The sequence below is a fragment of the Coenobita brevimanus genome, chromosome 23 (assembly GCF_032717465.1).
Source record: "Coenobita brevimanus isolate Jiangsu-jjx chromosome 23, ASM3271746v2, whole genome shotgun sequence".
NCBI lineage: Eukaryota > Metazoa > Arthropoda > Malacostraca > Decapoda > Coenobitidae > Coenobita > Coenobita brevimanus.
In genome coordinates this window covers 63,499,240-63,522,400 of record NC_136976.1, presented here as the reverse complement: position 1 = coordinate 63,522,400, position 23,161 = coordinate 63,499,240, and the positions used below count along the sequence as shown (strand labels likewise).

Below are 23,161 nucleotides of genomic sequence, written 5' to 3'. Positions count from 1 at the left end.
GGGAAGTGCTGAAGGATGAGGTACTCAAGAAGAAGCTCACCTTGAAGGAACTGAGAGCATGGGAAGCATTTAAGTCAGTCAGCCATGGCTTCCTTGGTAACACACGGGCACTTGATTACCAAGAGCGTGTCGAGTTGTTGCAGGCTTACCAGGATATGGGGTGCCGAATGTCTCTCAAGATTCACTTTCCACTCCCACCTCAACTTCTTTCCCCAGAACCTCGGAGCAGTAAGTGACGAACATGGGGAAAGGTTCCACCAAGACATTACAAAGATGGAGAGCAACTACCAAGACAAGTGGAACAGCAGCATGATGGAGGACTTCTGTTGGATGCTCCTGTGCGATATCCCAGAGGCAAAGTACACCAGATCTCCAAAAAAAACTCACTTCTGACTGTATGTAGTACTATGATGTGTATATATGTTTATATCCAAGTAAGAGTAATTATTACAGTAGTTCTGTCAGTGTTCTGTGTTTGTTTTGTTTCATTCTGTAATATGCCATTTTAATATATGAAATAAACTCATATTATAAATATATGCATTATAATAAAAAAAAACTGGATATGTGAAAGCAAAAAAACTTGAGGTGATAGAGCAAAACTGTTTAGCAATCTGAATTACGCATATCAAAATTAGTCAAAAACACCTATTCACATGCTTGCCTCAGATTTTTTTCTTTTTTTTTTGTAAACCAGTGTTATAACTGTAAGATATCTGCCACCCCTTATGCACAGCACAACCTTTCAGTGATACATGTAAAAGTCTATTTCTACACCCATACATACTTTCAAGGAGCAATATACAAATAAATACTCATTACACATACAAACATAGACTTAAACTTACTATGTACAATACACCCTTGCATTCTGCTCAGACAAGCCGCTCATAAAAAAGTAGGTATGCCTGAGACTTCAAGACACGCTCAATGTTGACTTCGGCTACATAGGTATCGGACACATGGAACCATCGCCCTGCCTTCACTTCATCCTCAAATTCCTGGGGGAGGAAAAAAAAAAAAAAAAAAAAATTGACTTCTCATGCTTCAAACTTGCATATGTGCTAGATTAAGCTAAAGTTTATAATCATCATCATCACCATCATCACCTAATCCAGTGTTGCCCCATGAGAAGCATAGGAGCACAGGGCTACGCAAGTTGGTCCTGACATTTAAGATGAGAGTGACCAGCCTCACTCATCCCTGAGTGGCATTATGTGAGCAATAATTCCCCAACCACCCCTTGGATATAAACCTGTACCAGCTCAATCCAACTGGAGCACCTTAATTGCCCAATAAACCACCAGGAACCCTAATTTGGTTATACGGTTACCACCCAGTGTAGTAAATGGTTTTCTGGTGTACAAGAAACCATTTGGCTTGTCACTCAGTGACAGGCCAAATGGTAATGCATTCCTTCCTCTTCCTTCTGTCTATGGGTGACAGAAGGAAGAGGAAAGAATGAAGAAAATAAAGACACAAGAGGAAGGAAAGAATAAAGGAAGAAAGGAGAGGGCAGGCAACCGAGAGCAGTACTACACTGAGTGAGTAAATGGTGAGTGCTCCCACTAACCACTATGAAGTTTATTAAGCATATAACAGATACACCTAATGAGCAAAAATATGTATTTCTGTAACTACAGTATCAGCATATGGCATGAGCATAAAATCTGGCCTTCATTTCTGTATTATACCTATTTTTCTGCAACATTCAGCACGAGTAACAAAGGTATGCTTATATCTAATGCTGTCACTTTTTCTAGATATTGTACAGCACCAGTATGTAAACAGGATGACTGTGATATGAAAGAATTTCCAAATATAAGTTCTCACAATTACTAGAAATGATAAAGACTGTATACTGTACTTCAGAAAAGTGCGAGAAATAAAAAAACAAATGAAAAAGAAACAAAAAGAAAAATGGTAAAAATATGTTAGACAAAGTTCAGGAAAGCAACTCACTACTGAAAAATACTTATTCTAGTGGATATACCAATTACCAAAAGATCTTTGAAGCTTATAAGAACTTGAAATTTAAGAATACCATTGACAATGAATGAGCTCTGAGACAGTAATACAGTATTATGGAAATTTCATAGTTAGTGGTGCAACGTGTAATGAATTGGGAACTGAGCCAAAAACACATACAGTACTGTACTAACAGTACAGACTCTAAAATCCAAAGTACTAGCTTCCAAAGCCTTTACAGAAAATAGAATATTCTGCAATGTGGAAACATAAGGATAACTAATGACCAATTCATGTAATAAATAGCCCATGTACCATTAACAGTAAGTAATTACAGTGAAGTACAATGAATTACAAATTTATTAACTGTTCTATGCATGCATAGAAAACTCTGTATTTAAATATGCACCAATTGTGTGAGGATAATATCAACTTCTCCCCTCACTGCATGAAATGGGAATTTTGGAAAATGGAGTCTTATGGAAACTGGATTTTCTGATTACCGAGAGTGTACCCTACCTGACACAATTAATTCTCTCATGGTTAAGACAACTTGGGAATTCTATTCCAGCTAATGTCAGACAATATCACAGTATTCAGCTACGAGTGACTCTAGGAGCAGGCGAGTGTTCATAATGGTACCAATAAACCTCTCACAATTGAAACAACTCTAGCATTACTTTCTATCTGATTCTAGACAATTTTAATCAGCTACGAGTACATTATTGGCATACCTGTCCCATAATAAGGACGAATTATACTTTCATACATAAACAAATGACAGGAAAGTTTGACTGACCTGAATGTTCACTGAAGTCTTGTTGCCTGGACTTCCCATAAGGTCAGTGTGGAGAGTCCCTGAGACTGCATTAACCTTCTCTGCCATCTCTGCTACCAGCTGGTTGATCTCAAACTGGCTGGAGGGCTTAAGGTTGAGGTACTGCTTGTTGGTTCGTGCGGGGTCCAATGGGCGGGATCGGACATATGCTACGTAGTGTCCAGAATTAAGACGGCCTGAGTGCTCCACCACTCCGTACAGCCCATACAATACTTGGGTCTGTCCCTGTGACATGTTGCCCAAGCCCTGCAACACCACAAATACTCATAAAAACTGTTCTGATATCACAGTGAGTGAACTGTTCAAACAGAACAATAAGAGTTTGTCAGCCCAAAATTGTTTTACATTCCCAATAAACAACTTTTCTGAATGTAAGTACAATTCTGCTACTCCCAAATACTTTATGGTATTCAAAGTGATATATAGTACAACACTGTACCGTATATTCTCTTTTCATCATCAACTCACAATATCATATTACTTTAACTCTCTGTCTGTCTGTCTGTCTCTCTTAAACAGGCACCATTAACACATGCATATCTTCATACACAGCACCATAAACATACAATCTCAGAAAAGCTACATCCTGCACAGCCCAAAATCTTCAATCAACGCACACTATTTACACTAGCTACCAACAACCATAACAAAAACCTGGATCCTAAACAACACAATTTTGCGGTATACAGTAGTGCATCAAGGATTAACTACATGGTGTAGTGGCTATGTAGTATTTTCAGTGCAGTCTTTTATAAAATTACAGTAATCCCTCATTTAACCGGACGTGCAGCATCCTGACCTGTTCATTATCCAGATACTGGACCTTGGCTCTATTAAACCATTATCTGAATTTATTTGCTATTATCCAGACATAAAAGTCCCCGAGAACTTTGGCCGGCCAGCATACATGTTCAAACATTTAGTATCATGGCTGCTGGGCTCTAGCAATGCATGGGAAATACTGTGAGCTAAAATGTCTGCCCACCAGTACTGAATGGTCAAAGTCGCACGTTGGTCTGATCACTACCTACAAACCTCCTGCACCCGAGTAATACCAACCATAACCCACATGCGGAGTCAAAACATCCGAGCGCATTCCAACCGAATGTCCAAAGTCATGTAGGCACCAGGATTAGCCTTTCCCAACTGCCACCATGCATCTAACAGAGACTGCATGCCACTAGTCATGTGAAAGTGCCTGTCCATCTCCACACCGAACGTCCAAAGTTGCCTGGTCACCCGGAGTTGTGTTTCCCAATGGCCAATGCGCATGTAAGACCACAAGCCAAAAGTCAGGTGAAAGCACCCATCTGCCTCATGACAGAAGGGTGAAAATCCTGCCCACAGCCTTGCTTCTCCCCCTCTTCCATACCCTCCCATGCTTCCCACCTTGCTAGCCTGAACTCCCACTTTTCCCCCACCCATTCCTCAGTCCATCCTCTCCTTTGCACTGATCTGTGATTTTTTAAAGTTTTTGGCAATTTATTCAAATACTATTGGTCGTATCAAAATTCTGTGAGATATATGAGAAAGATCATGAAATTCTGCATCTAGACAGGCTTAACTCTTGCAAGGTGAGAGCAAAATTTTGCATTAGGATGGTGGGAACTTATATGATGGTAAGTTTTTACTCATGCACAACATCTATTTAAGAGGAGCCTGTGGAGTCACATGGAGAGACAGGCTGACGAATGAGGATATAAAGGAGCATTGTGGTGTTGATGTGGATGTGATAGGAAGCGTTATGAGGAACACACTGAGGTGGTTTGGCCATGTGGAGAGGATGGAGGGTGAAAGACTGACGAAGAGAGTGTATGTGAGTGAGGTGGAGGGGGAAAGAGGGAGGGGGAGGCCGAGGATGAGATGGAGGGATGGGGTGGAGAGGTATATGAGAGAGGGGGGTGTGAGTTGGGAGCAGGGGAGTGAAATGGCGGGGGCCAGGGCGACTTGGAGGCGATTTGTTTGTGGCCACCCCAAACGGGATTGAGGCGTCTGGCAATAGATAGATACAGTAGATAGATTTTCTGTGCTTTCATTAGGTTATCTTATAGTACGGTATAAACACCAGGGAAGATGATGGTATACTATTTATACCAATATAACCAATATCCTGTGGCATACCTAGCTCTGGATTTATTTATTTTTTATTTATTTATTTTTTTTTGTGCCCCAGGAACAGCTCTTATGTCATAAAGATAACTAATTTTCCATCTCCAGGTTTTTTGTGGAATTTTGTTGTTTATGCACTGTTTTCTCGGTGTTCAGCATTAACACGGATATTCCTGTGTGTTTTGATGTCTCCATATGGCAGAATGACTGGAGAACACTGCCAAAATTTGGAGAGGTACTGTACATATATACTGTGTATATATATATATATATATAGTGTGTATATATATATATATATATATACAGTATATATATATATATATATATATACTGTGTATATATATATATATATATAGTGTGTATATATATATATATATATATACTGTATTCATGGTTTTCTTGGTGTTTTGCATTACAGTACGCTCGCACACTATGCGTGATCACAGTGTGCGAATTGCATAGTACACGAGTGACCAAAAATCATAATCATAAAACTTTGAATGCGCAAGTTTAGCCCACAATACACAAGGCAGAGGCACGGAGTGGCCAAAAACTGCTATTTTCCCTGACTACGCAACACCCCCTCCCTACATGACGTGCTCATTGTGACTTAGAGGCTCATGGGGAAAGTGCTCAAGAGGAGCATACATTAAGATTTTGCCAATAACAACTCTGACAATAACATTAAATTAGACTAGATACCAAGTTTCTATAATAACAATTGGATTCACTTGTATAATGGTTATTTCATGAATGCCAAGTTGTTATACTGCAAATAAATCCATAACAAGAGGAGGAATGAAACAGACAAACAAGAAGAGATGGAGGAAATTGCCAAAAATGTGAGCAGCAGTGAAGAGGAGATGGAGGATCCTCCCATCACCACCTCCCCTGACTCCGCTGTCCCCTCCGCCTCCATTGCCCCACCTGACTCACCAGCTGCTTCCCCCTCCATCTCCACAGCCCCACCTGACTCACTTGTTTCACCTGGCATTCCTGCAACCTCCACCATAATGATTGTTGCTGCATTCTGGTAGAAATACAGTAATCCCTCCAATAACCGATGTAATGGAGCCAAAGACATGTCTGGAAATTGGGTTTTTCTGGAAAAATGCCTCCTGGACAGGTAATTATGGACCCTAACCCAGCCCAACTCAGAAAACGACCTACATAACTCCCTACCGGACATGCACAGCACCTATTTAAGACTCTATTCACACAAATAAGGGACAGAAAGTATGAAAAAAATGAAAAGAAACCAGAGAATGAGGAATTAGATGTATGAAAAATATTGGCAGTGTACAGGGTACTTACAACACATTGTTGGCCGTTATGAAGATTAACCCGCCTCCTCTAAGGCTCTGGCAGTGGTGAAAATGCTCCTGAAGCGCAAACAGTAATCCAGTGCTATGCTGCACTTAACCCCTAGCGTACGCAATTCTCCAGCTTTGACTACCCCCAGGATGCAAAAACAGGCCTATTTTTCCCTTTCTCAAAGGTTAAAAATTTTATGCCTGATTTATGTAGCTTGAATTTACACACCTGAAAACACAAACCCCACCCTCCTAGACCCAATAGTTACCGAGCTATGGCTCGTCAGAGTTTATAATAGTTGTCTGTCACGGCCCCGGCGAGAAAGAAAATACACTGCTCACACCTGTTTTTTTTGCAAAAATATGTACAAAAATCACCAAAATCAATTATTTTGGAGTGTATAGATATTATAAACCAATGTAATGTGCTTAGAAAAAAATTAAACGGTGACAAACCCCCTAAATAAACATGATAAATAGTAAAAATTATCCTCCCCTCCTCTCCTCTCTCCATACCTCCAATCTCCTCCCTCCCTCCCCTCCCCTCCCCTCTCCTCCCCTCCCCTCCCTTCCCTTCCCTTCCCTTCCCTCCCATCCCCTCCCCTTTCCCCTCCCCCCTCCCCTCCCCGCCAAGCTTTCAAATCTAGCTAGGGAAAATGGTCGTGAACCCCTCAATAAAAATATGATAAATAGTAAAAATTGTCCTCCCTTCCTCTCCCCTCCCCATACCTCCAGTCCTCTCCCCTCCCCTTCCCTTCCCTCCCCTTCCCTTCCCTTCCCTCCTCTTTCCTCTCCTTCCCTCCACTCCCCTTGCCTAACCTCCCTTCCCCCCTCCCCTCCCCTCCGAGCTGTCAAATCTAGCTAGTTTTCGTTTCGCTTCATTTCGTTTCATTTTTGAAGGCTCCAACATGCTTGCATGCGTCGGCATAAAATAAAATTTTTTTCGTGTGGGTTTTGAATAAAGACAACTCCAATAATTGTGGTGTGCATATCTGTATGCAAAGACACGAATAAATTACAGGTAATGATTCAAAAACACACTCCATAAAGCGTAAAAAATATGCAAAATATTCGAGGCCAGGGAGGTGCTAGGGGGTAGGGGTGGGGGTGGGGGGATGTGGTAAGGCCAGAAGGGAGTGTATTGGGATGGAAGGATGGGAGGAGACCACCACACGACACAAAGGAAGGGCCCCACTTGAGTACAGGGACATGGAGGGAGGGTAGGGGGGAAATACCCTCCCCCCAGATGACTGGGGAGGGGGGACATGGGGGAGGATCCACGTGGGAGGGGGTGAGAGGGGTGGTAAGAACTGTGGGAGGTAGGGTAGTAACAAGGTAGTGGGGTAGAGGGACATGGTGAGAGGGAGGTGGGGGGCACACCACCCACCGCCTGGTTACGGGCCTGGAACCCCCCTCCGGTGTGTCCAACACTTAGTTCTGATTGGTTAGAAGCCATCTACGTCACAGATGGGGTGGAGCCAGCTGCCGCCAGTTTTTTGTGGATGTTGCACAATTGGTGTTGCTCGTCCTTTTAAGAAATTGTGCAAAAAGCTCGATTGACGAGCTTAGTACTTTAGGGGTTAATGCTTTGCACTGTGAATTATAACTGTTTAACACTGCACACTGTTCTTACTTGTGCCACGCCACTTGCAACATGCCAGTTTGCACTCTGCACTTAATCCTTTGCACTCAGAATTCTAATTTCTTAACATTGTACAACACTGTAAATTCCCATGTGGTCTAGTGGCGAGGTATTGCAATTTATTCACAAAAATAGGCACATGTGGCAGCCACTGCAACAAGCGTCTAGTCAGGACGGTAGTTAGGCGGTAACTGGGGAGGGGAGGAAGTATGGGGCCACCCTACTACGCGCGAAAACACAGCTGTTTGGTACCACGCGCTAAGTTCAAAGTACGGTTGAAAAAAATGTCAATTTTTTTTTTTTTGCTTCTTTATGTTTTTTGGCCATTTTTGGGGTTTCGAAGGCCTGGGCACAAAATGTCCAGACATTGGGGTGTCCGGGAATTGGGCGTCCGGTTATTACAGGGATTACTGTATAACATTCAACAGGCCGCAAATTTCTATGTCAAAGCCTGGAATAATACAACACTGGTAACCGTAAAACACGTGTGGTCTGGCTGGGGCAGCAGGAACACTCTAAGTGTGTTGCTGTGCCTCGGAACCCGTGCTATTTAAGTCCATCAGGCCTTGTCATCTACTGTTTTTAAGGTGACTGACCATATATTTGTTATTTTAGCTGTATCTGTAGTATGTCTTAAAAATTTTCCCTTTATTATATCTGTAAGGCTAAAAAATATTGACCTTTGAGGGGTCCTGCCCATATATTATTTTTCCCATAAGATTATGTATTCACAGTATGCGAAATCACACTGCACAAGGTCATGGACTGCCCATCCACTCTAGCACTGTGTGAGCATACTGTACTTTGGATGTTCCTGTGTGTTCTGATGTCTAAATATGACAGACTGATCTGAAAACAGTGACAAAATTAGGAAGGGTACCGTACATACAGTAGTGTATAGGTAGGGTACTTCTTGGTTTTCAACTTTTTTTGCATGGTTTTCTTGGTGTCTATTTTGGATATTCCTGGGTGTGTTTTGATGTCTAAATATGCCTGAATGACTGGAAAACACTGCCAAAGTAAGCAGAGGTACTGTACAAATAGGTTAGGTATAGGTAGGGTTTGGGTATAGTAGGGGGGATATTGTTCATTATCAGGACATTGCCACTACTCGCACATGCCTTTGGCTCTATCACATTGGATACTTGAGGGACTATTGTGCTGTACTGGAAAAAAAAAAAAAAAAAAAAAAAAAAAAAAAAAAAAATCACCATGGGACCTGTACTCACACCAATGAACAAAACAGCCAAGTCATGCCACTCACCAAAGAAATTGATGATGTGAATGGCGCAATATCGAGGACGAGGGGGAATTGTACATAGCGATTGACTTTGGTCAGGTTGAAACCCATGTGGTGGAAACGCTTCAGATGCAGTGTCAGTACAGCAGGGGGGGACAGGATCAACATCTGCTTGCTAGCATTGCTCTTCACGAAGTCCTTCTGATCATCTGAGAAAATATAAAGATTCATACAAATAATTATTCTATGATAATTGCAATAAAGTAACAAACAATACATTCAAGTAGTAGGGACTAGGAGGTAAGCTACCACTAAATCAGGGAGGTATTACCATAAAAATTTTGTCTAGCTACAAGGCTGGTAACTACCATTCAATAATTACTGGTAGGCAAAGATTCTGTCTCACATAAACAAAATCTAAACAAATTTTTTTAAAGCACACCCAACTCAGGATAAAGGTCAGGAAACCTGCTCCTGACATCCACAACTTCACCTCTAACTCCAACTAAGGTCTGGTATCTTGCAGACCTCATTTGTCATCTGGCATTTGGGTTTTGACACTAATCCCTACCATCTCCTCTGTAATATGCTGGAGATACCACACTTACATCTGGTGTCATGGTAACGGTAGGGGTGCTCTTATGATGCATTAGTGAAACCAATGGGATAGCAAAGAACACAATAAGCATCCAAGTCATATTCAAAAAATATTCTCTGCAACAGCAAGGATCAAATCCATAACAATACTGTCTGATAACGACCCTGTCCTCTCCATCACCACTAGCACCAAACATTTACAATTCAGATATCTGTTCCTCTGCCTACATTAGGCAGTGCCAAGAGATCAGAGCTGGGCAATTCCGCAATCACTTCCGCAAACCGCAAATTCTGTATGAGCGGAAGTGTGATTTTGTTTACGGATTAGCATTTATGACAAATTTTACACAAATTTGCAGTTTTGTGTTGGCGGAAGTACTTTCGCAAACACACACTTGACCGCAAACCAGCCTGACCTCTGAGAACTTTGAGAGGTTTGTTTTTATGAAGGGCAACATGGACCTGCTCAAGACGGAGTTGTCTCGGTCGCTGGAGGAGTCTGACTGTGACTGAGAAGCGAGGACTGAGGAGGTTTGAGCTGAAGAATAAAGGTGGATTGGTGTGTCAACTTGTTAAGCGTAAGCTGTGAAGTGTAATTATTTAATTCATTTATCAAGAATAATGAATGATTTACTCTTGTTTTGCAGTAACAACAGTTAATATAACTGAAAAATATAGAAAAAAAAAATGGAGGAATATGAATTGAATTGGTAAGATTTTTCTGCTGAAACTTATATGTACATTTAGAGCTCACTGTTCTGTTTGTTTTTGTGTGTACTGTATATGTGAAAGAGAGAGTATTGATGCAAACAATACTGTACAGTAACCCCTCCAAGACCCGAGGTAATAGAGCCCAAACAATGTCTAGGACTTGGTCTTGTCCGGGACTTGGGCAAAATGCCCCTGGACAGGTACTTACAGACTCCAACCGAATCTAACCTTGAAAGCCACCTAAATAACTCCCTACTGGACATGCACAGCACCTATTTAACCTGGGGTTTGCGCAGTTACCCTTTTTTATCCCACCCCATGGTGTGCAAAATATGATTTTTTTTTTTTTTTTTTTTTTATAAAGTTGAAGATAAACACCCAGGGCATCGTCTGGCAAAAAAAAAAATAAATAAAAAAAAAAAAATAAATAATAATAATAATAATAATCTTTCTCCGTTTTTGCATTGAGCCATGCGTAAGTTTACGTAGAGGAGTAGTGAAAAAATGAATTAAAAAAAAAAATTGTTTTTGTTTATTATAAACTTGAAGATAAACATCCAGGGCATCATCTGGTGGGGGGGGGAAAAAAACTCTCCGTCTTTGCGAGGCACTATGCGTAAGTTTGCGTAGGGGTTGAGTAGTTAATGGTGATACATTCCCAGCACAGCCCGAGCTGTGGCTCACAACGCGACACTACCCAGCCTGAGCTCGCAATCCACGGGTTAAGACCCTAGTCACACAAATAAGAGAAACCATAAAATAAATGAAAAGGAACCAGAGAATGAGAAGTTAGAAGTGAGTATAAAAAAAAATTTAGCAGTGAACAGGGTACTTACGACACGTTCGTGGCCGTCGCCAAGTTTAACCCGCCTCTTCTATGGCTCTGACAGTGGTGAAGGTGCACTTAAAGCACATACAGTAATCCAGGGTTGCACTGCACTTAATCCTTTGCACTGTGAATTATAATTTTTTAACACTGCACATTCTGTTCTTACTTGTACCAGGCCAGTTGCAACATGCCAGTGTTGCACTCTGCCCTTAATCCTTTGCACTCTTATTTCTAATTTCTTAACACTGCACAACACTGTAAATTCCCATGTGGTCTAGTGGCAAGTTATTGCTGTTTGTTCACTGTCAGAGCCACAGAGTACGTGTGGCAGGTGGCCAAGGGGCGCGTCACTGGGACGTGGTGATGAGCTACCCACTGCAGACGACCCTGAAGATAGCCGCAAACTCACGTCCAGTGGAGACTCCACCATGGCCGATGTGCTGGGCTGTGGCTCGGAGGTAGAAGGTGGTTCTTGGTTAGGCAGTGGTGTGGAACCAGGGCTGGACACGGCAGGGCTCACGTGCCTGAAAAAGTTGTCAATGGTTGATTGACGAAAGGTCAGTAATTCTGGCAACTGATGATACACTGCCTAAATGCGTGCATATCTTCCAGAAGTCCCAGGGGTTTCATCTCTCTGTTGCAGTCCGTGTGTTCCAGGTAGTCAAGAACGAATTTGATGTGCTCCTGGAGTGCGCTCAGCTTGGGGATGGCTGGAACAGTGGTGTGCTGAGAGGAGTCCGCATCATCATCGCTGTCCTCGTCAGAATCTTCCAGCTGGGTACTTGTACCTGCAACAGAAGATGTGATGTCAATATCATTCAAGATCGCCCTTGTCGTCATCCAACCACTCACTTACTTCGTCCACATCCACCTCATTGTCAGCCGAACGAAGACGTGCATGGAAGTCATCCACGTCAAAACCTAGAGAGTTGTGCACCACATCAGCTCCGAGAAGCAGATGAGATCAACCACTTTCCAGAGTCTTGACAGGGACTTCCCTTTATGCACTGGCCAAGTTGTAGATGGCTGACTTGAGGTTGTAGCAACGAAGGTTTTCCAAAGTCTGCTGGCCTCACATGTCCTGTCCCTCCCTGCGCTCGTCCTCGTCCATGAGAACAACCATCACCTTTTCCAAGAACTTCTGACGGTACAGCCTCTTCATAGCCATGATCACTCCTTGGTCCAATGGTTGGATGAGAGCAGTCATATTAGGTGGTACGAACAAGCACCTAATGCGGCCATTCTCAGCCACCAACTCCTTGTCGGATGGATGTGCAGGTGCATTGTCCATATGGAGAGCCTTGACCTGGTTGCATGGGATTTCCAGTATCTTCGTCTGTTAATGGATGACCTCCTTGACGAAGTCCTCGTGATACCAATCTCTGAAGACCTTGGCTGTGAACCAAGCCTTCACAGAATGGTACCAAACGATAGGAAGGACATCCATCAACCCACGAAGGCACCGAGGCTGCTTTGTATGGCCAACAATAATGGGCTTGAGCCGGTGCATGCCATTAGCATTGGCGCAACACAAAGCAGATACCTGCTGCTTGGAGAGCTTGTGTCCAGCTACACAATTTTCCGTCTCCTATTCTAGGGTGTTCATGGGCAGCACGTGATAGAATAGACCAGTTTCAGCAGCGTTGTATACCTGACCGAGAGTGAGGTCCTCCCCCCTGTCGATCACGCCCTTCAACTTCTGCTGAAACTCTTCTACTCCCTCCTTGTTGGCGTCCAAAGCTTTGCCATGGGCCTTACGGTCGGTAAGGCCATGCCAAATATTGAAGGAGAAGAGCCAACCCTCAGATGCATCGAAGTCTGGGGAGTCGTGGAGCCTTGCGAACTTCCCTGCAGCAGCCGTCAGCTCCGTACCACGCACCAGCAGCACATTACTGACGACACCAAATCAATGTGGAGCAGTCAACTGCAAACCCGGGAGGGTACATACCCGCGCGCTTAAAAAAAAAAAAAAAAATTGTCCCACAAAATCACCCTGTGCCTTGTATGCTCAAGGTCAGGCTTTGGGTAGGCTTGGGCTACTGGCAAGTGGTAGTTTCAGTGCCATGGTAGGCCTACTGGTACCGTAAACGAACTCCAAACACCTTCCTTATGAAAGTGTTTCCCAAATTTCTTTAGAATGATTAGAAGTAAATATTATAAATTAAAGCAACGTTGGGTCTGGTTAGTACAGTAATCACTCTAATATCCGGACGCCCAATATCCGAACATCCCCACTAACCGAACCTTATCGTCCTGGGATCAAACATTCCCAAAATGGTCCGAAAATCCAAAAAAATTGGAAAAAAAAAATCGATTTTTTGCCATCCGTAATTTGAACTTGCCGCGCGCGCCGCGTGAGAGCATTGTTTTGGTTCGTCATTCCTCCGACGTCCGATAGAGCGCCGCTGCATCCTCCCCACTTCCCGCCTGTCTCTCACCGCGACAAGACCTACGCTCTTCGCCATGGCTGCCCACGTGCTCGCTTTTGTGGTGGTGCCGTACTTGCTGCAAGGCCTCCTGCTGCTCTCTGCCCTACTCTTAGTGTGTGTGATGATGGCCCCGTCTCCTGAGAAAAGGAAGAGAGTGGTGTTGACTCTGGAGAAGAAACGGGAGATATTGGAGAAGGTTGATGCGGGTTGGTCTTCCTCTCGCATTCTCCGCGAGTTCAACCTGGCCTGTCGACTTTGTTTGATATCAAGCGTTCCCGAGACAAGCTCATGCAGTACACGGCTGACTTCTCGTCGAGAAGCAAACGCAACGTGGAGAGGAAGGTTATGTTTACCCCCAAGTATGCAGAGATCGACCGCTCCACGTTGATTTGGTATCGACAGCAACGTGCAGCTGGTGTGATGGTACGTGGAACGGAGCTGAAGGCTGCTGCTGAGAAGTTTGCAAGGCTTCACGACGCCCTAGACTTCAAGGCATCCGAGGGTTGGCTCTTCGCGTTCAAGTTGCGACACGGCCTTACTAACCGTAAAGCACATGGCGAAGCATTGGACGCTAACGAGGATGGAGTGGACGAGTTTCGGCACAAGGTGAAAGGCTTGATCGACAGGGAGGGCCTCACTCTCGGTCAAGTCTATAACGCTGACGAAACTGGCCTATTCTATCGCTCGGTGCCAACGAACACTCTCGCCGATGAGACGGAGAAGCGTGTACCTGGCCGCAAGCTTTCTAAGGAACGGATATCTGCTTTGTGTTGTGCCAATGCTAACGGCATGCACCGGCTTAAGCCCGTTATTGTTGGCTGTGCAAAGCAGCCTCGGTGCCTTCGTGGGGTGATGGATGTCCTTCCTGTCGTATGGTACCATTCTTTGAAAGCATGGTTCACAGCTGTGATTTTCAAAGACTGGTTTCACCATCACTTCGTCAAGGAGGTCATACATTACCAGACGAAGACACTGGGAATTCCTCGCGACCAGGTAAAGGCTCTCCTTCTCCTCGACAATGCACCTGCCCACCCGTGCGACAAGGACTTGGTTGCTGAGAATGGCCGTATTAGGTGCATGTTTCTGCCACCTAATACGACTGCTCTCATTCAACCAATGGACCAAGGAGTGATCGTGGCAACAAAGCGCCTGTACCGTCGGAAGTTCCTGGACGAGGTGATGGTGGTTCTCGAGGACGAGGACGAGCGCAGGGAAGGACGTGACACTCGAGGCAAGCAGACTTTGGAAAACCTTCGCCGCTACAACATCAAGTCTGCGCTGTACAACTGGGCTAGTGCATGGAAGGAAGTCCCTGTGAAAACTCTTGAAAATGATTGGTCTCGTCTGCTTCTCGGAACAGATGTGGAGTACGATTTCCTAGGGTTTGACGTGGATGACTTCCATGCACGGCTACGTACGCACGGCGACGATGTTGATGTGGACGATGTTCGTGAGTGGTTGGACGACGACGAGGGCGATCCTGGGTATCAGACGTTGTCTGATATCGAGATCGCGTCTTCGGTTGCTGGTGTCAGTCCCGAACTTGAAGATTCCGACGACGAAGGCGATGATGATGCAGACTCCGCCCAGCAGGACACTACTCCAGCCATCCCCAAGCTGAGCGCACTCCGGGAACATCTAAAGTTCGTCCTAGACTACCTGGAACACCCGGACTGCGACAGGGAGATGGGGCCCTTGGGACTCGTGGAGGAAGTGCGTGCTTTCCGGCAGCGCATCATCAATCGCCAGAATCGTCGGTCCTTGCGTCAGTCAACGATTGACAGTTTTTCAGGCCCGTGACCCCCGCTGTGCCAAGCCCTGGTTCCACTCCGTTGCCTCCCCAAGACAGGCCCTCATGCTCCGAGCCACAGCCCAGCACATCAGCTACAGTGGAGTCACCGCTCGACGTGAGTTTGCGGCTGTCTTCAGAGTCTTCTGTAGTCGGTACGCCATCACCACTACCCACCGATGCACCCCTTGGACGCCTGCCAGTGATACTCTCGGGCTCTGACGGTGAATAAACAGCAAGAACTTCTCCACTAGACCACACGGGAATTTTGAGTGTTGTGCAGTGAAAAAACGGTGTGTTGTGTTAAGGTTTTCAAGTTGGGAGAAAAGACTAAGTAGAAAAGAAATTTAACGTAACTAACCTTCTTTGTTTTGGCTTTGGAAACTTAAAAAAACTTGGGAAAAGTTAATGTGCAACACTTAAATTTAATGGAACATTATTTGGACTAAAGTGAACACTGTGAAAAGAACGGACTTCTGTGTGTTATTGACTAAGTTCAGTGCAAGACTTCAGGAAGAGTGTAGTGCAAGTGCTTCAGGAAATCGTTCTTACTGTCAGAGTCCGAGAGGAGGCGGTTATTCATCGAGGTGGCCAGGGACTTGCTGTAAGTAGCCAAAATGTTTCATGTTGTACTATTTCCCATACTATATTTACCAGAATGTTTCATATTGTATTTTTTCCCATACTATACTTACCAGAAAGTGTCATACTGTACTTCTTTCCATACTAAACTTACCTCATGCATGTGCAGTAGGAATGTGTTTTTCAGAGTTCGGTTAGGTTCGGTTAGGTTAGGTTCGGTTAGAGTCCATAAGTACCAGAATGTTTATTAATGTATGAACATACTTCTAAACCCACATTTTATGTGTCTATTGCATTTATTTCAGTCATTTATGTGCCTTATTGGTGTGATTTGGGTGTTAAATAGGTGCTATGCATGTCCGGAGGGAGTTGTATAGGTGTTTCTCTGTGTTAGGGTCCGTAAGTACAAGTCCATAAGCTGGGGCCCAATATCCGGACAAAACCAATATCCGAACCTACCGATGGCTCTATTGATCCGGATATTGGAGGGGTTACTGTACTTGGATGGGTGACCGCCTGGGAACACCGGCTGCTGTTGGCATCCCTACGTGTCAAGTGGGGTTGGTGGAGGATTAGTGCCCCTCCCTGTAAAACAATTAACTCTAAGCCCTTGGCCACCCCGTTTGGGATACATGGTGTCTGGCAATGAATGAATGATGAACAAATATAGTTATACAAGTGTTATTATAGTAATAAATTACAAATATAGTTATTCAGTACATAATATGCAAAACTGTGTCCACAGCAGCTGTGCACTGTTGTTTGTATACATCAGCGGACAGCGATCAGTACAGCCGAAACAAAAAAATACTAGTAAGTTTTGGTGCAATATATGAATGCTGTGGGTATCTGTTATAGTCATAAAATAAAATATCTATTCATACTATAAATATGATCTTTATTTATCTGTGTTCATTGTATTTACTGACAGTTCATTATAATAAAAGATGTATCTTAATTCTCACAAGTTTGAGGAAAAATAACAATAAAAAATACAGATATTAAAACAAACATATTTCAGTCACTATGACAACTTAATAAACTAAATATTCAGCAGTATTTTTTCATTACCGTAAGTTCTGATGACGTCACAACTTGCGCCGCCATGTCTGTTTACAAGTGATCATGGTGCATACTGCTTAAGCGGTGATGACAGCTTTGTATTAGGGGTGGTAGCTGGTAGTGTCAGCAGTGGAGATTGATAATGTTAATGGTGGTGATGGCCAATACTTAACGATGGCCAATACTGGCGATGGTGGAGGTCAGTGGTGATATTTAGTAGTGTTCAGGTAAGTACTGTAAATTAGCCTACCATGATAGCTTACCAAAGGGTGTCAGTCTAAATTTTCATGATTTCTGTACATGAAAATTTTATAACCAGCACATGAATGGTTATGTAGTGATATGTATGTGGACTGAGTGCCAAAAGCATGAGACATTCAGCTAGGGGGTCTGAGGTTAGCTGCATTTTTTTACTGTTCCCTGATTAGGCCTGCCAAAATTGGTTTGCACCTTATATGCCTGTGCGCCTTATATGCCCGAAAATACGGTAATCTTCCTCTGTATGTTGCATTTGGTCTTCGAAGCGAAGGCTACTGTGTACTGGGTGATTTGTGATTTTTGCCCAGGGATTTCTTGATGTTGAACAAGGTAGAGCAGGCCAGGTTGAACTCATGTAGGATGCGGGAGGTCGACCATACCGCGTCCACCTTGTCCAAGATCTCCCTCTTCTTTTCCAGGGTCAGAACCACCCGTTTCCTCTTCTCAGGTGGCAGGGCCATCATCACACATACGAGTAAGAGGCAGCAGAGGAACAGTAGGGCCTGCAGCAGGTAGGGCACCACCACAAAAGCGAGAATGTGGGCAGCCACGGCGACAAACGTGCAGTCACGACAGTAGGTAGGCGGGAAGTGGGGAGGATGCAGGGGCGCTCTAATGGATGTCACCGGAACTATGCGCCAAAACACAGCTGTTCATCACCACGTGGCAAAATTTAGAGTAGGGATGAACACATATTGGCTTTTATTTTTATTTATTTATTTATTTTTTTTCATTTTGACATTTTTTGGCCACTTTTGGTGTCCTAGATTATTTTGGATGTTCGTCCAGATGGCCTTTTTTCCAGGTCTTGGGCGTCCAGGTTTTAGAGGGGTTACTGTACTCCATTAACCCCTTAATAACCCTCAGTGTTGAACAACCCTTTACAGTACCAGTGTCAGCGACGTCAAGTTAACGTAAATGTGACCAATTATGGGAAGGAAACAAAGGTCACTGATACATGTATGTTTACACAACCCTACATTACCATCCCAAGCACTCAGGCGGTCACTTAAAAGTTTTTGCACATATGACACATGCTCCGAAATTTTATTCATTCTTCCGCGAATCACAGGACGGGTCTGGGAGGCTAAAATAAAAAACACATTGCTACGTGCACCAGATGATTCTCTTCACATCTGTAGGAAAAATAAATTGATTTTAGAACTCTTGAAAAATCATTCCAGGGCTGGCCAGGGGTCCACGCAAATTTCTGAACCCACAGCCACTGAGGGGTTAAACCGTTAAGCCATATCTTTTTCTGGCACAATGGCAGAAGCTTACTCTATGTACTCCAAGGTGGATTTTGTTTCCCAATTTCCCAACTGTAGGTTAGCTTAGGTTTGGTTAAATAATTAGGTACAGTTAAAATAGGTTAGGTTAGGTTTAGTTAAATACTTAGGACAGACCCTTCTGCCATTATGCTGGCAAATCAAACAGGAGATGTCACAGGCGAACACCTAAAAATAAGACAACATATTTAACAAGAAACGTTTATTTATGGGTAATGCATTACCGTATCAGTGGTTCATAGGCTACGCAATTACCGGTAAATGTTATTATCAGGAAGGCGTCAAGAATTAGCGAATTACGAGAATTAGTGAGGAGGTTTAGAATGTAACCCTCGCTAATTCTGGGGGGGCGGGTTACTGATTATATTTTAGTTTTACTATTAGTTTTACTATAAATATAATTTTATATACAAATGGTCTGTGTCTACATTGGCATTTGCAGAACTGCAAAGTTCAAGAGGTTTGTGGATTTGCGGTTGCAGAAAGTAATGGTTTGAGTTTGCGGATTTGCGTTTGCGGTAGTGAATTTTCATTAGAGGGGGCCCAGCTCTGCAAGATATAAGGCACAGAGAATATTAAAGAATGTAAATACAGTATTCAAGAAAATGCTAAAAAAAGAGGGCTGTGGTGGCTTTGTTTATTCCATTATCCTGGAATTATCTATACAAGGTTACAGATGCCTTTGACCTGGGCCCCATGCCTGCTCATGGTACTTCTCCTATCACTTTCATGGATATCCATATAAACATTATTATAATTCCTTAACCTCCTTATTGTTTTTTCTCATATACAGCTCCAATCGAACTGAGCCAGTGAAGGTTTATATCCAAGGGATGGCTGGGGTTTATTGCTCACGTAATGCCATTCAGGGATGAGTGAGGCTGGTTACTCTCATCTTAAATGTCAGGACCAACTTGCCAAGCCCCGGGCTCCTACCCTCCTCATGGGGAAACGTAGGATTGGATGATGAATGAATGAATGAAACTCGTCATTATTCAACAGGCTCCTCTCACACAACTCAGTTTGTTTCACTCTTAAAATTTACAACTTGTGTATGTGAAGGTGTCCATCATCCTCTCACTCAATGTAGGGATACCTTCAGAGGATTCTACACTGAGTGACAAGCCAAATGGTTTCCTGTAAATCATGAAGCCATTACTATGCTGAGTAGTAACCATATAACTAAATTCATATGTTCCTTGCATGTTGTTGAAATGAAAAGGAGGGTTTTCTGAAGGTAGTGGCCTGATCAAAAAATAAATTACTTAAGAAAAATACAGTAAATATATTATTAAAAACAAAATAAAAACTCCTAAAAATGAAAATAATAACATAAATAAATAAAAAGCAAGAGCTTGGACAAAATGTTTTGGCTTAAAACCCAGTGCTTTGTCACAAGCTGGTACACCTGCCTGGTACATATGAGTATGAAACAGAGCTTAGGGTTAGGTCAGGGAGGAGGACAGTCCATGAATAGAATATCATGATACAGTATAGGCAAAAACAACTCTGCAAAATAAGGACATTATACACACACACACACACACACAAACACAAACACACACAAACACACACACACACACACACACACACACTACAATAAAGGAAATTGTTTAAAAAAAATGACCAGAGAATGGAGGAAAAGAGGACAGAGTTCCATTGGAGCATTATGGATCAGAAATTGAGGACATAGTACTGAAGGAGAGAGGGTGAGAGAAGGACATAATAAAAACAATGCAAAAAAAACTGAAAGTGCCGTACACTAATGTATATGGTCTACTATCAGGAAGGCTGGAAATAGGCGATTTCTTGAGGGTAAATGAGCCACACATTATGTGCTTTGCAGAAACCAAGCTAAGAGAGAATACTGGAATCCAAATGGGAGATGGGAAATACAACTATGGAGAAGTGACAGAAAAGAAAAACAGGAGGAGGAGTGATGACAGCAGTGAACAACAACATAAATCTGGATATGTGGAACTGGGAGAGGGTAGGGCTGAAGTGATAAACATGATACTAGAAACCAGAGGGAAAGGCAAAAGGGACATCACAGTAGGACCAGTTCCCCCCCAAGACATGGGCATGAAATGAGGGGGAATATCAGATGCTGTCGGACATGGCTAGATACCTACAGAAAGTACTTTAATTGTAAAGAGGTAAACTGGGAGGAGTGGGACTCAGGATGCAGTGAAGATTTGTGGGGCAGTAAACTGTTAAATACAGCAATGGATAATGTAAAGACCCAATGGGTCAAAGAGACAAGATTTAGAGGTGATGACACACCAACAAGACTAGATTTAATTCTAACCAAAGAACATGATGCAACTGAATCTTTGAAATATCTGTGTCCTATAGGAAAAAGTGATCATGTAGAGTCCCAAATGACAGAAGGAAATAGGGAGACAAGAGATGAGCTATACAGGCATGGAAGATATAACTTTGGGAAAGCAAACTTTACATGACAGAAAATTTTTCAAGGAAGCAGATTGGTGAGAATTCAGGGAAACAAAAGAGATACAGAAGAAGTGGGATATCTTTCAAGACTTCCATAACATGGGTGTGGAAAAGCATGGGCCAAAAGTTAGTAGGAATGAGAACTGGAGAAATGACTGATTCAACAAAAGGTGTATGATAACAAAAACAGAAAGGAATAAGGCTTGGAACAAATGGAGAAAGAGAATTAATGATAGAACAAAGGAAGAATATAAAAGAACCAGAAATGACCACACAAGAATATGTAGAGAGGAAGATGGAAACTTTGAATAAGGTATAGTAACTAACAAATGTAAGGATGAACCTAAATTATTTTATAGGTTTATTAATGGTAAACTGAAACAAAAAGAAGGAATCAATAAGCTGAAAGCAGAAGAAAATGTCTATAAAGATTTGGTTATGAAAACTCAAATAACAAATGCTTCCAATCAGTCTTCACCATAGAAAGTGAATATGTGGAGATGTGACTAGAAATGTAGTGTTAAAAGATGTAAAAGCTGAAGTGCAAGAAGTGTACAAATAACTGGAAACTCAAGATGTGAGGAAGGCCCCAGAACCAGACGGGATTTCTAACTGGATACTAAAGGAATGCAGAGAACAACTGGCAGATAAGATTCAAGGTTTGATTGTGCATTCTTTGGATGAAAGAAAGTGCCTTGGGAATGGAAAAGGGCCAGTGTGCACAAAGAAGAACCCCTGAATTACAGACCAGTGTCCCTGACCAGCTTGGTCGCAAAATTGTGTGAGAGAATCCTGAGAGACAAAAGGGTAAAATATCTGGTGGAGATGGACATTTTGGCAGAAAGTCAGTTTGGATTCAGAAGCAGAAGGTCATGTGTTCCCAACCTGTTGAGCTTCTACTCAAGGGCAATTGACATGCAACAAGAGAGAGATGGTTGGGTAGACTGTTTTTAGATCTGGAGAATGCCTTTGATAAGGTACCCCACAACTGACTATCGTTTTCGTTTTTAAAGGCTCCAACATGCTTGCATGTGTCGGCCTTGGTCACCTAATGGCGGCTCTCCATGCTGCACGATCCATTGCAGCCTCCCTGTTCAGTCCCTTAACCCTAAGGTCACACTTAATGACCTCGTCCCATGTCTTTCTCGGTCTACCCCTCATAACCCCACCCCCAATATTAACACTTCTCACCTTCCTCACCCAACTATCATCCCCCATCCTCTCCACATGTCCAAACCACCTCAATCTACCTCTCCTCATCACAACACCAATACACTCCAGTCCCATCCTACCTCTCAACTCTTCCATTGTAAACCCAGCCCCTCCAGGCCTTGGACGCAGGGACGCACTGCACATCCACCTAATCATTGTCATTTCTGTACGTCTGAGCCGGAGAATGTCTTCCTCCTTCACTGCCCAGGTCTCACTGCCATACAGCATTACACTCCTAACACACGCTGCATACAAAGACCCCTTAGCACGTAGGGAGAGCCCCCTCAATGTCAGGAGAGGCAAGAGCTCCCTGAACTTCTTCCAACCACTTCTCACCCTAGCCACAGAGCTAGCTCCAGCCCCACCTCCAGCACACAACATGTCTCCTAAATAACAAAACTCTTCCACACACTCAAGAGATTCACCAGCAAGTTCAATTCTTTCACGTCTGACGATCGGTAATGTGGAAATTGGAACACATAGAAGGACTGAAGGGGAACTTCTTGGAGTGGATGAGAGACTTCTTAAGGACAGGCAAATAAGGACAGTAATAAAGAACAGGATATCTGGATGGAGGGAAGTAACAAGTGGAGTCCCACAGGGCTCGATGTTAGCGCCCGTAATGCTCCTGATTTAGGTAAACAATACTTTGGATGGAATGACCTGTTATGCAAATCTACTTGCTGATGATGCAAAGATCACGAGGACATTAGAAGCGAAGAAGACCGTGAAATGCTGCAGGAGGACCCAGATGGGATTCGTGAGAGGAGTTGCATGAGACATGAAATTCAATGCAAAAAATGTAAAATACTGGAAATGTGTAAAAGTACCAAGAGACC

General features: G+C 43.2%; 1 protein-coding gene across 1 annotated transcript in view; it reads right to left on the bottom strand.

The window, feature by feature from the left end:
- The window catches only part of Usp16-45 (ubiquitin specific protease 16/45), a gene marked incomplete at its 5' end in the record, with an annotated part of 224,445 nt that overhangs the window by 9,825 nt on the left and 191,459 nt on the right, over window positions 1–23,161 (bottom strand). The window contains 3 exons of the mRNA XM_080267023.1: window positions 849–1,001; window positions 2,768–3,052; window positions 9,135–9,319. Coding sequence (XP_080123149.1) covers window positions 876–1,001; window positions 2,768–3,052; window positions 9,135–9,319 — 596 coding nt within the window. The remainder of the gene's footprint in view (window positions 1–848; window positions 1,002–2,767; window positions 3,053–9,134; window positions 9,320–23,161) is intronic.